The sequence below is a fragment of the Parasteatoda tepidariorum genome, chromosome 5, assembly GCF_043381705.1.
Source record: "Parasteatoda tepidariorum isolate YZ-2023 chromosome 5, CAS_Ptep_4.0, whole genome shotgun sequence".
Taxonomy (NCBI): domain Eukaryota; kingdom Metazoa; phylum Arthropoda; class Arachnida; order Araneae; family Theridiidae; genus Parasteatoda; species Parasteatoda tepidariorum.
Window position 1 is genome coordinate 16,814,514 of NC_092208.1, and position 14,045 is coordinate 16,828,558.

The following is a 14,045-nucleotide window of genomic DNA, read 5'->3' on the forward strand; positions in this document are numbered from 1 at the left end:
GATGTTAAGATTTTTTATTTAATATAAATAAGATGAATAAATAGATAGAAAATATAAATTACGACAGCAAAACTGTGAAATTAATTTTAAAAAAAAACTTATAGTAAGTGAAACAGGGTGGCCACTCGAATCAGATTTCAAATTTCCCTGATTTTTCCAGATAAAAATCTTAAAATTTCCAGGTTTTTGTTTCTTTTTCTTATAAAGTATAGGATGTGTACAAGAAAAGTGTCTATATTATAAAATATTTTATCCAAAATGTTACTTTTTTAACATATCATACTTGAAAAAAATAATTTATTTTGACAATTTTCAAGATTTTTTATTTATTTTTTAATGTTTTGATACAAAATTTTGAATCAAAAATCATATATTGATCAACAAAGGAGCCTTTTTTTAAAATTAAAATATGTTATAAGAGGTTAAAATGAAAGAGAAAAAATTCCCATTAATGCAACAATTGTAACAATTTGTCGACAAACATTGCTGTTAGCGATTGTAAAAAAATGTGTGATTCGTTGGTTTGCTCAGAAAAAATAATTCTCAGATTTCTTTGAATGGGAATACAAAAGCTTTCAGAAAAAGAGTGCAATATAAAATCTATTATTATAAAATTTAACCAACTAATTTTTGGAGAATTTTATAAAGTTAAAAATACAAAAACATTTTGTCAAAATCGAGAAAAAAAATAACCACCAAAGCATCGGAACAAACTTGAGCCATAAATGAATTCAGCCCAAGGACAGACTTAAAAAAAACAGAAGTTAATATCCTAATCCCCTTTTCCATCTCCACCAGAATCTTTCCTAAATTACACAGTCCCATAGCGGTCAAAGGTTTCTGCATTCGTTTAGCAAACCGTTGGAGAATTTTATGTGGTATTCTAGTTTGACAGAGCTGTAATGGAGCAAATTTTGATGCAGACAAAGTATTGTTAAGTTAATGATATTTCAACTGTTTAGCGATACATTTCCGTCTAAAAAAGTGGGTATAATGGATGAAATAATTTAAATTAAGAAAATTAGTAAATAATTTAAATTAGTGAAATTAAAAAAATTATCAAAGAAAAAATTTCCAGCTTTTCTTTAAAATTCCCTGATTTTTCCAGATTTTTATCCAAATTTCCCTGATATTTCCAGGTTTTTTCCAGTATAAAAAAATTCCCTGATAATTCCAGGTTTTCAAGGTTTTCCAGGTGGGTGGCCACCCTGTGAAATAGTTTAGTATAGCTGAAATATCATGGCTAAATATCTCATAGATTACGCTTTGAGTGGGCACCATTTTTTAAAAGACAAAAATAAGAAACAAAATTCCCTGTATTTTCCCTGTTTGCAAGAAAAAAATCAAAATTCCCTGCATTTTCCGTTATTTTAGGTGATTTTTAAATTCCCTGTATTCTCCAGGTTTTCCCTGTTCTCCATGTAGAGTGGCAACCCTGTTAAAACACAAAAATAAGAACTTATTGAGTATGAAAAAAAAATTATTGATAAGGAAAAAAAAATTCAAAATATGGTGGAATCAGAAATGTACTACTTGTAAAAAGAGAAAGCTACAATATGCTTAATATAAAGTTTTAAAATAACTAACAACTAAATTCTCTCAAGGCAGAAGTTTTAAGTTCTGAACTCGGACATCCAATTCACAACATTGCAGAAATGTTTAAGAATAACAGAATGTTCAGAATACACTTTATAACGGTCGGCTAGGGGAAAAAAAATAATCTAATTTTATTTTTTAAGTCCATAACATTGCAACGTTAGTAAGCAGTAAATTGTGCAAGCGCAAATTATGGTGGAAAATGGAGTGCCAAATTCCTTGACAATTCCCAGTTTTGGGGTGAAATTATGCCCCCCCTCGACCTTTTTTTAAAATTGATTCTAGCTTTCCCAGACATTTCCAGGAATGTAAAAACCCTGCCTGAAAAAAATAAGACTTAGAATAAAAATCCTTACTGCAGGAGAAATGATTTATTTTTTTCGATTACTTTTCTAGTTATAAAGATTATATATACTTTAACAGGAAGAAGTCTTTCATAAGAATCCTTCTTACAGGTCGAATATATTCTTTCGGACCATTACATATACTTTAACATGACAGAATATTCTAAAAATGGAAATCAATTGAGTATTCTTAAAAGAATAATATATTCTTTAGAAATACATGGGCTGAAGGTCACAATAAACAGATGGGCTTTCTTTTCACAATAAAAGGTTTCATATAACTATTACATTCTCAAGACAGAGTTGTAGCACTTTGCATTGTCATGCCACAGGTCCTTGGTTCTATCCTTGGGCCGAGCAAGGTTGATTCAGCCTTTCATCCCATCAGTGAATCGATAAAATGAATACTAAGCACGCATGGGAACTAAACACTGGGGGTTCTGAGTTGGCCTGGCATCCCAACCAGATCATCTGCTCTCGCACCCCAGAGCCCAAAAGTCAAGAAAACTGAGACAGGCACAGTTACCTAGCCACTGAGTTTAGTTTAGATTCTCGACATTAATATGCTTTGTATGCTAGAAACTTTCAACAAAATTTATACAAATTATGATAAAACTTGTTAAATGTTTTAATTGCATTGCCAAAAAAAAAATTATTATTTGAAAATCTGCATAACATTCATAGAAAATGGTACGCTGTTTTGAACACACCCAAAAATCAGGAATATCAGGACAAAATATTTTGCATCATGATTCATAATAAGTTATAATATGCAAATATTTAACAGATCATAATGGATTCCTCTAAAATTTTTTAATTGGTTTCAAGTAGTTGAATGGATTGGTAGTAATCCATTCAAATTAGAAACTTTTAAAAGCAACATTTTAACTTTAGAAAACATTAAACTAAAAGTAACAATTATCTTTATGTAATTTCATAAACACATAATGCAGTCAGGCTTTTAATAAAATGCTGCATCCTATAAAACTGATCCTAGAAAGGGGCAGGTTCATTCTTTTGGAGTTACGTGAAAAACATGTAATATGGTAAAACTAAAAAGATTTTATTTCCATAAAAAAACTATATTTAAAATAAGTATATATGAACTTTATGGATGTCACGATTTACAGAGAGACAGTTATAAGCAAATAGAATTAAATAAATATTTAGTAATGTATTAAATATTAATATGACAATTAAAGAATACTAGAAAAAAAAAAGAACACAAAGGAAATAAAGAAAGAACTATACAATGTACCTTTTTATTCTAAAGTAACACAAATATAAGATTATTATATTTCTCTTACAATTATTAAATTAAAAAAAAAAGAAGAAAATGACAAGGAAATTCATGAGAATAATCCTAACAACTTGATTTATATTCTTCCTGGAAATCTTCCTTCAGCACGTTGTTCATCCCACTTTTCATGCTAGGGAGAAAAAAAATATGGAAAATAAGGATGCATGAATTTTATAACTCTTATTCAAAACATAAAATAGAAAAAAAAAAAATGTATTGTTTTATCCAAAACTTTAGAGGGTCCACTTTAACAAATGCAGTTAAATTTTCTTAAATCAAAACATCACTTAAATATTTTAATATTAAAGTAGTAATTATTGATTAATTTTAAAATAAATGTTAGGAAATTCAGGGTGACCGCAAACATAATAAAAAATGTTCTCTGATTTTCTAGATCAATTTTATCAATTTCCCAAATTTTGCAACTGGGAGTACAAGCTTTATTATTAATTTTTTAGTTATGTGTTACTCTTATACTTAAAATACATTACAATATACTTGCTACTGTTTAAATTACAGTATTTTGTCGGGTATGCATTTATTAGGTTTAAAAGGATGCTTTCCTAATCAATGTTTATTTCTTTCTAAAAGATACAATAAAGTTATGAATCATGCTATTTTTGTGCTAAAACATGAGGTACTCACAATTACCTTGATTTTTTAGACTTTTCTCCAAACAAGTTATGCAATAGAAATAGTTGCACAACACATTTGATTTACAATCAGCATTATTAGCAATTATTTTAGCAGTGTTTTAAGTTTATTTTAAAGTTAAACAGGGTAGAGTCAGAATAAATTAAACATTTATTATTTGTGAGCAAATATTTAATTTCTCACCCATACACTCATGATTTAGATACAGCACGTAATGTCCTTTTCCACCTCTACTGTACTGTTTAAAGTAATAATAAATAAAATTTGAAATTCTTCAAGTCCAGTTCCCGAAAAATCTTTTGAGAATTAGTTTTGGTTTTTCCAAATTCAAAGCCGACAGCTATTTTATTGGAAAAAAAAAAACTCACCAGTTTTTAATATGTTATGTAATGGCTTTTTATGAGTAACTATAGAAACTTACCCAAGCATTAGGACAAAGGATTTTATAAACTCTCTTGAAATATTGACAAGGTTCATAATCTTCTCCTTTCTTTTTTAGACAGCGATGGTAATCAAGATAGTTTTGCCAGCAATTTCTAAAAGTTGCAGAAATATTAGGATATCAAAGAATAATTAATAAATAGACTAATTTTTGCTTACAGTAATGATAAAAATTAAAGCTGTAGAGGTGTAATAAAGAATTTTGCAGTTAAAATGTACGTAGGAAAAAAAAAACTTGAACAGTCCAAGCAGCAAAGACAGAAAAGTATAAGATTGAACTTCGCATGCATTTTCTGCTGGCAATAAAAAATCTCATTTAACTAGATAAATTTCTCAGTAAAAAATGCATTCAAAAACCTTAAAATCTTAGATTTTTATTCTACAAAATATGTATCATAACTAAAGAGATATAAAAAGATCATAACTAAAGAGAGAGTGGGTGGGGGAAAAGGGAAAAAAGAACCCAAGTACCACGGTTTTGAAATTTTTTTTCTTCTTCTTTCGCTGTTTTTTATAAAAAAATAAAATAAAGTACATATAAAAAAATTTGGATTTCTAAAAAAGTTAAACTAAGTTTATTTTTCAATCACACAACTAAGAACTTTCAACTTTTTACAGACATAAAATTTGCAATTTAAATATACAGTAATAAAAGAAAAAAATTTAAAAATGCACTTAAAAATGCTAAATATAAATAAAACGTTACAGCAAAACTTTAAAAGAAGAAAAAATATTTCTTTAAAATTAGCATGTAATAAAATTGTTTAAACTTCCCATTTTAAAATAAACCTTCTGGTAAAATGAATTATTATTTTAATTTATGAAAATACATACAAATTTATTGGTAAAAAAAATAAAATAAGTAAATTAAAAGGAATATTAGAAAAGATATTTTCCGAATGTCTTCCAAAAACAGAATGAAAGATGTTTATTCATACTTTCATAATATTGATTTAAGTAAAAAAATAATCGAAAATTACAGATACTGTAATATATTTGAACATCTTACTTTTCCTAGCATAAATTTCATAAATAATGTAATAAAATTACTAGAATATATCTTTGTTAAGTCAGAAACTATCTTTTTTAAATATTCATAAAATTTTTTATCTCACAAATGTAGGTCAATCACTTAAAATAGGAAATGGAAGTCCTAATCATTTGGTAGTTGTGTAGAATAAAAGTGTAATTTTTTCTTCATTTGAAGAGCAGCACTGATAACAAACACTGTGATAATAACAAACGTAAATAACAGTTCTAATGCAACTGAATAGCTATACTACACTCCAGAAATATGCTAATAGACACAGGTATTTTACATAAATAAGAAATAGGTTTAAGTCTTTCTAAATTTTACGCAAAAATGATAACTAGTTACAAATTATAATTTTTTCATTATTATTAAATCAGTGATCTTTTCTAAAAAAATACAAAGTGATTAAAATCATGATTTTAACAGTGATTTAAATTAAGCTGATCCTGTGACAAACTCTGCTCAAGACAGACCTCATAAAATTGTCATAATATCGAACAAAACTATTGTAATTGATTCTTATTTTAGATATTGCAATTTTGAGACTTAGTATGAATTTTATGTAAAACAAAAACTAAGAGAATAAAATGTCAAACTGGATCATTATTTTTTTCTTAAAAAATATTTATTCATTATAGAATTGGTATTTAAATAAATGCTAGAATGACAAGTATTAATCTTTTATAACACTTTTAAATTCTTTCAACTAATATACATTTCTGTGAATACAACTATATTTTAATTGATTTATTTTATTATAAAGCCAATCCAAATATTAATTTATCTTGAATAACCTTATTTTTAATGATAGTCTTTTCAACATTAGATGCAAATTTAATTAACCAATTATATTAATTTTAAATTAAAATAATTCAGTGCCAATACACAATAGATTTAGAGATGCATCTTTAAAAAAAAAATAATGTTTAGCAAGAAAAGATATGCATATGGTTAATGCATGATAAGGAATTTTTGAAATACATAAGGGATAAGTATTTGACAAATTTCGAAAACTGACTAAAAATTTTTAATCCATGTCAAAGAGTCAATTTCCACAATGTATGAACATTTTTTACTTAAAAAAATCATTTACATTCAAAAATGTTGACAACGGCCAAAACCTATTATTGTTTATGTTTTTTCAAACGAGTGCCGAGGATATTGATAACGAATCTGCTGTAGATTTTGGATGGATAAAGAAAAAAGGTGAAAAAAAAAATCAAAAAGTAAACAACAAAACAAAGCTTTATTAAAACTCTACAAGACTACAAAAGTGTAAAATTATTTTATTGCAGCCTTAGTCCAGTATCTCAATAAAATTTAAAGTTTAAAATGAATAATAAGTTATCAGAAAAGCACTTTAATAACTAAGTTTTCATATGTTGTTCATTTGTCAATTTATTCTGACAAATTTGACTTTTTTTTTTAAAATTAACAAATGACTAGAAAAAACTAGTAATTTAAAAAGTCCCTAATAAATAATATTTAGTACAGGATAAATATAGGACATTTTTTTCTAGAATATATAGAAAATGCTAATGGCTGCTGATTTATTTTAACATTATCTCTTAACTAAGTAACAAAAGATCAAATATTGTGAAAAAGATATTAACATCAACTTTAAACCAGTTGGCTTTCATTTATTAAAATATGAGACAGGTTGATGATTTTGCATTTAAATTTTAAAGGAAGCAAATTCATTTATTCCCAAATGATTAGAAAATTTTTTAATGTATGGAGTTAACACACAAAATATTCCTAGTTTTAAAGATTAGTCCTCATTAAACATACAAAAAATAAAAAAGAACAATTTCTTGAAAAGTAATAATAAAAATACAATGGACAATAGACAATTGACAAAGTCATAATAATTTTACACTGCATAATTGACTTAAAAATACTAACTTAGTTTGATTTGTGTTGGGAAAACGAGGATCAAAAGGAGCGGTCCAAAACTTAGGTTTTTCCTGCTCAGATTGAGACATGACTGCAACTGACATTATACCTAAAAAGGGAAAAAATTATTAAATGAAAAAAATAATATTTCAAATTATTTTTACATATATGAACATTATACACATTGTAAATATTAATAAATTAAAAAAAAGAGGCAAATATATATAACATTGATTAACATTGTTACAATAAAAATAAGAATTTGTGACAAAATTGCTATTTATTAAAATATAAGTTAAAAACAAATTTTTTTTTTTCTACCCACCAATTTTTTAAATGCTAGCCATTTCGGAATTATTTTTTTCAGATTACCAATCTTATACTTTTGTATTTGCCTAAGTTGTTCCTTAATTTTGTTGCATAACTACCACTACGAAAATTAAACATCAATTCACTGGTATATAATACATGCTAACTTGATTCAATAACGAGGTACCTTTTGATAGATGATCCACATTGAACAGTGGACTTGCTACTTGTGACTCCTCACGCTGTTGCAATTCATTATCGTCTCGATCACAATGTCAGCCTGCAAACACCCCACTGCTAAAGACAACAGAGGAGCAGTGTTTTCACTACAGCGCGAGAATCTCGCATATATTTTTTTATTTTCTCGCATTAAAAAATGATAACAGCGAGGAATTCGTGTATTCTATAAATCAATTTCAAAATTCACGAATTTCTCGCAGTTTGGAAATAGCTTCGAATTACGCCATTTGGAATAAAATCAGTTTCACTTTTCTTCCTGGATCTTTCATTATTTTTAACATCTGCCTTGTTATCCAGCTTCCCTATTTACCAATATTGTTCAGAACCTTTTCGAACAGAACACAACCACGTAACCCCTTTCAGAACACATTTCTCTGAAACCACGTGTCCACCGTAGGTAAGATTTCTTCATGTAAGACGTTCAAATTTTTTATGTGCTAATGTAAGATGGACATCGTCATACCTTGTAAATGCAAAATCTTCTATGATGATGCACCAAAAATATTCAATGCTTCAAAAAATAGAAGATGTTAAAAATGAATTAAAATTAAAGAAATGATTTTTTTCCAAGTGTTTTTAGAAATCCCACTTAACTTTTTGAAATTTCACCCTGTTTATGAGAAAGGGTGAGAAATTTTCACTCAATTTTTTTCTACGATGAAAACACTGCACAGGAGTGACTATGATCATGAAGTTAATATACCGCTTACATTCAGCAAATCAAAAACCCAGTGACCTTAATCCAGCTCTCCCGGCCTTTCACAAGTACAGCAACTAGTGATATCAGTTCATCGAATTCTACCCCTGATAAAATTCTGGTGGGGGAGTATTGTGGCCTAACTACCACTACGAAAATTAAACACCAATTCAGTGGTATATAAGACATACTAATTTGATTCAATCACGAGGTACCTTTTGATAGATGAAGGTTGGCATGGTCGTTAACTCCGCCCCCCACAATTCTAACTGATACTATTAGGGATTTTTTCCCCTCTAAGTTTATCCGAAATTTCGTTTTTTTTCCTTTCTAACAAATAAGTCCAAAAAAAAAAAAAGAAAAAAAAAAGGTAAAGCATGGAAGAACTCTAAAAGAGAGAGAGAGTGCTGGTGAGGGTAGAATAAATGACTTGTAAACGAGATATTGCATAATAACAAAATTAAAATTTCAGATTGGCAGAACTTAGTGAAAATTTTGTCTAAATATAATTTATTGATCAGTGGAAGTCGTAAATAAGCTGAAGAATCATGTATTTCAGATATGCTTTTAAGGAGATGCCTAACAGAATTAAGTGTGTAATAAAAAATAATATAGACTTCATGGTTTGAAAAATGCCGTTTGTTTCATATTTACAACATTCCATGTAAGTTTTTAGCATGAATAATTATTTATAATCATCAGATAGATGCATCAAAAAGGTGCCACTCTAAAAAAATTTCAATACTGAATTTATTTTTTTGACCAATTAATACTGTATAGTGTTGTTTAGTAAACTTTTAGAAATTTACAGCTGACTTAGATATCTATCACTTTTAATATGTTAGACATCAAGTAAATTTAAACAATTCTTAAAATTATAATATTTTATTTAAAAAATTGCCAGAAATAAATTTTTACTTACGTAATATTCTATTAATTGATTTTATGAATAAATATAAATTGATCAATTATTTATTTACACAAAAAGAATTTCATTTAATATCAATAAGAATGTGCACACGATGTTTGCAAAAGTAGAAATATTTTCTTAGTTACTACAATTGGAATTTAAATTTAGGGAAACTTGGAAAACTTAGTTCGTTTCGGACAGTCTTTCTCTTTTTTCCCCGGGAAGGGTTTATTCTATTAACAAAACAATAATGAAGATAAACAAATTTGTGAAGGGTCCGATTAAAAGATAAATTATTTTGTGAAGGGTTCGTTTTTATAAAAAGATATTTTGTGACCCAAATTTCTTCTAAACAGACCCCTGGAAATAGCTAACAGCTTATTCTATAGATACACAATATTTACATGATAAAGACTATAATAATTCCATCAATTTGCTTCGTTGTTTACAAAATACGGATCCTTCGAAATTCTCCAACTGGGCAGTAGATGTTTGAAGTTCAATAAAGTACTAGTTGAAAATTTATTCAAACTGTCTAACACATAAATATGTATTTTTTTAAAAATTAATTTAAAAGAATACGATAAATACTTACACTCGTAGCTCCTATGCAGAAGATGAAGGGCATTGAGCTGTTGCCATAAAAATATTTAATTTGAGTCAATCAATAATGTTGCCATATTTATTTAAACTAATTCAAAATAAAAATTTTTACAGATACGAAATTTTTAATCTACTTTTATTTTAAATTTTTTACAGACAATTTAAACTTTTCATTCATTTTTGATGCATTTATATATTCTCTTAAAAGTTTCATTAAAGTGTACCTGTTTGGCACAAACTGAAACATGTACTGGTCCTATGTAGGCGCGGTTTCCGCAGCAGATGTAAAAAATTTGTACCAATCGGAGTACAGCTGTATCTGCACTCTCTGCATATTATTATCTTGTTTACAAACATCAGTGTGGTTTGGTGAGGTGTGAAGATTCTAATAATAAAATCTCATCATTATTTCTACTGCCTTTACAGTTGCATGCTGTAAAGGCGAAATTCGAGTCGATATTTAAAACTTTGTTAAATTAAAACGTTTTAAAGTAGGTTGTTTCAGGTCAAGGTGTTAGCTTACATCCTCGGAGAATATTCTAGAAACCTGCTTCGAGTATTGAGCAAATTTTCCATACGATCTTCTTTGCAATTAGATTTAAAATCTGATTGCAATTGATTCAATTCATTTTGAGTCTGTATAATTGTAAATAAAAATTTTACATTAACGATTTGCAACCAGATCCCGATTATTTAATCCGAATCCTGATTCTGCGAGTTCTTATTTTGTGAGAACTGTTGTTGTTATCCTCATGTCTTCAGTGGTTTCAGAATACAGAAAATACTTCGGTTTCGAACAACTTTTGCAAGTGTTACTGCTGAAGGTATATTCATTTATTTACTTCATCTGGCATGATTTTGAGTTTTAGTAGTTCCAAATTGTTTTTCATTTATAGTACTAATCAAGAAATATTTCTGCATCGGTACCTATTTGTGCTACTGCTGACTACATTCACCAAGGGTCAAAATATTTTAGTTCCTCAAATAATTTAAAAAAAATATTACTAAGAGCACTACTCTGGGAGCTTGTCCCTTTCCATGATGTATTTTTAGTTTCTCGTACGTCACTGCCCGATTGTTGCTAAATTTTGGTTACTATTTTGGCCGAAAAACGAATATAGAAATTTTCTCAAAAATAAGACTGTCAGTTTGATCAAAGTGAGCTTTCAAAATAGATCTCCAGCAAATAATTATAACATGTGTAAAATAAACACATGTTATTTTACACTTATGAAAGGATAGTTAAATGTATAACCATACTTTTAAAAGATCTTTCTCAAAAACTCCAAACCTCTACTCTTGAAATTTCTTGAAATTACTGACGGTTCTGCACTTAAAAGGTCCTATTTTAACCTGTAGTCTTCTCTGCATAGCAAAGCTTGTTTTTCCATGTCATTAGTTAAAGAAATATTGTATTGGAGAACAACATTTTTCCAATTTTACCATTTTGCTAAACGGCCAGGGATATATTAAATTTTAAATCTCAAAAATGGACCTTTCTTAAAAATCCTAACCTTAAGGAATTTAAACCTAATGAAAGAACTTCCTTAAAAATCTAAGGAAAAGACCTTTTTCAGAAATTAAAAGCCGTAATAAAATATTACTTTTACAAAATTTTAAAAGATCCTTTTTAACAATCATGACCTCAATGAAGAATCTTTTACAAAATTGCAAATCTCTTAAAAAGACTCATTACATAGTTCAAGACTATAATGGATCTATCTTTAAAAAAATTCTAAATTATTTAAACTGACTTTTTACAAAGCTTCTAACTGTGAGGATCATTTTATTATGTAGAGATTAAAATTGTATTTTAATTTCTATTATAATATCATTAATATTCTATTTTTTTCTGATAAAACTATAATTTATTTTCATTAATTAAAATGTACATTTTTGTAACAATTATTTTTAAAAAGACAGGAAAGGAAACCAGCAAAACTTATATAAATGAATATTATATGTTTATAATTGTGGGTATATTAGAAATATATTTTGTGGAAAAAGAATCTTAATTTTTGACACAACAAATTTTTTTTGCAAAATTTAAAATCTGAAACTTTAAAACATTATAAATTGACCCTTAATTTGAGCTGACACAAGATTTTGATGGCTCTTTGGAAAAATAATTTTGTTAGATTTTTCCTTAAGGTAATGAAATTAATCAAATGAATTTTTTTATTAATTACATTCTTAAGAATGAACAAGTTTAATTTTTTCCATAAAGGTAATTTCTTATTTTCAAATTTTGCATTAGAAAAACATTTTGAGTGAATGCTTTTGAGTTCAAGGATGATCTTGATTTCTATAAATAGAAATTTGGAGTCCTTTTCCTGCAAAAACCATGTATAGGCTACTAAATTAATCTATGTAATTTCCTGTGGTGGAATTTTTCTGAGCAATTTATGGCAATACTCTCTTGCAGTAATATCTTTCTGCATGTTACTTTTTATAATAACAAATATATATGTTATTAATTTAAAATAGCAAAAGTGCTGTGTTTAAAAACAAACTATATATAATTTTTTTTTAATAAAATTTTTTCTTCTTATATTATGGGTGATATTCTCGCATTTTGTTGGGAGGAAAAATGCACTAATTATTTCCTTCTTCGCATTTTGTAAATAATCATCATAATAAAAAACATAATTAAAAATCATGATATTCGTTGTAGTATTTGACGAAAAAAAGATAAAATCACCTGAATCGGACTCCTCGAAATGGTGTTACTCAAATGTATTTTCGCTTCGAGATTCGGTTGTTGTATTAAATAATATCGGTTTTTAAAAGGTATGGAGAAATCAATAATAATAACTGCTAAAAATTGCCTTAAAAAGTAAATACTCAAATACACAATTCAAATTTTCCATATTGTTTGAAATACATCGGGATATTTAAAAACCATGTGAAAATTAATATCAATAACCGCCAGAATAATAATATTAATATCAGTAATATTAATATCAGAATTATGAAAGGATATCAGTAATATTAATATCAGAATTAATTAATATCAATAACCGCCAGAAATACAATGATAAATCAAAACATTACATCGATTTACCGTACTACCGTACTATTGGCGTAAATTGAGCATGCCAAAAAGTTATGTTATTATCTAAATCCAAAAGCCAAAAAGTAAAAGTTATTATCTAAATGCACGATTTAAATTTTACGTATACAGTTCTGTAGAAAAGAAAACTAAAATTCTTTACCTTTCAAGAGAAAAATCTTTCTACAAGAACTCTGTAACTATCTACGACAATGTCACCGTGTCGCTGCAATTCTGTCGCAGGGATGTAATTAAAAGAAAAAACAAAGTTGTCAAATATTTTTATATATTAAAAAAAATTTTGGAAATGGTATTTTTATAATTTAGGAAAATTTTCTTTTGGGATATCAATGGTGTAGGGCATGATGTTCCACTTGCTCAACCTTTATGATAACTATAATTATCGTTTTGCCAATTGCAGTGCACCAAAAAAAAAATTATTCTGAATAACCTCTACCTTTTTGGATTCATCTTTGCACAGTAATTACTAATCTTAGTGATTTAAAAAGTTGGTCTAAATTGTAATGTCAATTAAACAGTGTTAATTATTAATTTAGTTATAGAATCAGACCCAAAAATTTCCTTTTTCCAAATATCTGTACCTTCTTTAACAAATCTTTTCTATCAAAATGTAGGAGAACTGCAATTTGAAAAACATTAGTCCTTTAGTTAAATCAGAACAACTGTCTGTAGTTTTAGTCGTAATATTAATTGAACTTTTTGCATATTTTGCTGTGACGTAGAAACTTTTTAATTGAATTCAAAATTATTTGCATACAGTTAAAAAATTTCTTTATCCAAAGATAATCCCATGTAAAAAATTATTTTAATAAATATTTTATTTTATAATTTACCAGAAATTTTTTAACTGTTAGATAATAAAAATTTTCAGCATTTTAATTTGTGTAACTTTGAATAGCAAAATATATAATTTAACTGAAATCAACCTTATTGTTCTGGAGAAATAAAA

General features: G+C 27.2%; 2 protein-coding genes across 5 annotated transcripts in view; one reads left to right on the plus strand and one right to left on the minus strand.

The window, feature by feature from the left end:
- Positions 1–3,183: 3,183 nt before the first annotated feature.
- LOC107456964 (Cytochrome c oxidase subunit 6B) lies at positions 3,184–10,185 on the minus strand. Of its 3 annotated transcripts, none has more exons than XM_043044826.2 (4): positions 10,016–10,185; positions 7,274–7,373; positions 4,316–4,430; positions 3,184–3,370 (listed from the first exon to the last, which is right to left on the minus strand). In XM_043044826.2, the coding sequence occupies exons 2-4, from the start codon at positions 7,366–7,368 to the stop codon at positions 3,317–3,319; spliced, it is 264 nt and encodes an 87-aa protein (XP_042900760.1). In that variant the 5' UTR covers positions 7,369–7,373; positions 10,016–10,185; the 3' UTR covers positions 3,184–3,316. The 3 variants fall into 3 exon arrangements, with proteins under 3 accessions (XP_042900760.1, XP_071037256.1, XP_042900761.1); XM_071181155.1 differs by having other exon boundaries at positions 9,825–10,033; XM_043044827.2 differs by lacking the exon at positions 10,016–10,185 and adding an exon at positions 9,870–9,928.
- Positions 10,186–10,259: 74 nt separating this feature from the next.
- Positions 10,260–14,045, plus strand: part of LOC107456963 (eukaryotic elongation factor 2 kinase) — a 28,898-nt gene continuing 25,112 nt past the window's right edge. The window contains exon 1 of one of the 2 annotated variants that reach the window (XM_016074971.3): positions 10,260–10,847. The gene's annotated coding sequence lies outside the window, so the exon portion shown is untranslated. The remainder of the gene's footprint in view (positions 10,848–14,045) is intronic. The other variant, XM_043044825.2, reaches the window with a different exon arrangement.

Excerpts from the sequence above, each read along its gene's own strand:
- LOC107456964 (XM_043044826.2), bottom strand. The coding sequence starts at position 7,368 with ATGTCAGTTGCAGTCATGTCTCAATCTGAGCAGGAAAAACCTAAGTTT. Across the intron at positions 4,431-7,273 it reads CCCAACACAAATCAAACTAA|AAATTGCTGGCAAAACTATC; the intron begins GTTAGTATTTTT and ends TGCAACTTTTAG. Across the intron at positions 3,371-4,315 it reads TCCTTTGTCCTAATGCTTGG|CATGAAAAGTGGGATGAACA; the intron begins GTAAGTTTCTAT and ends TTTTCTCCCTAG.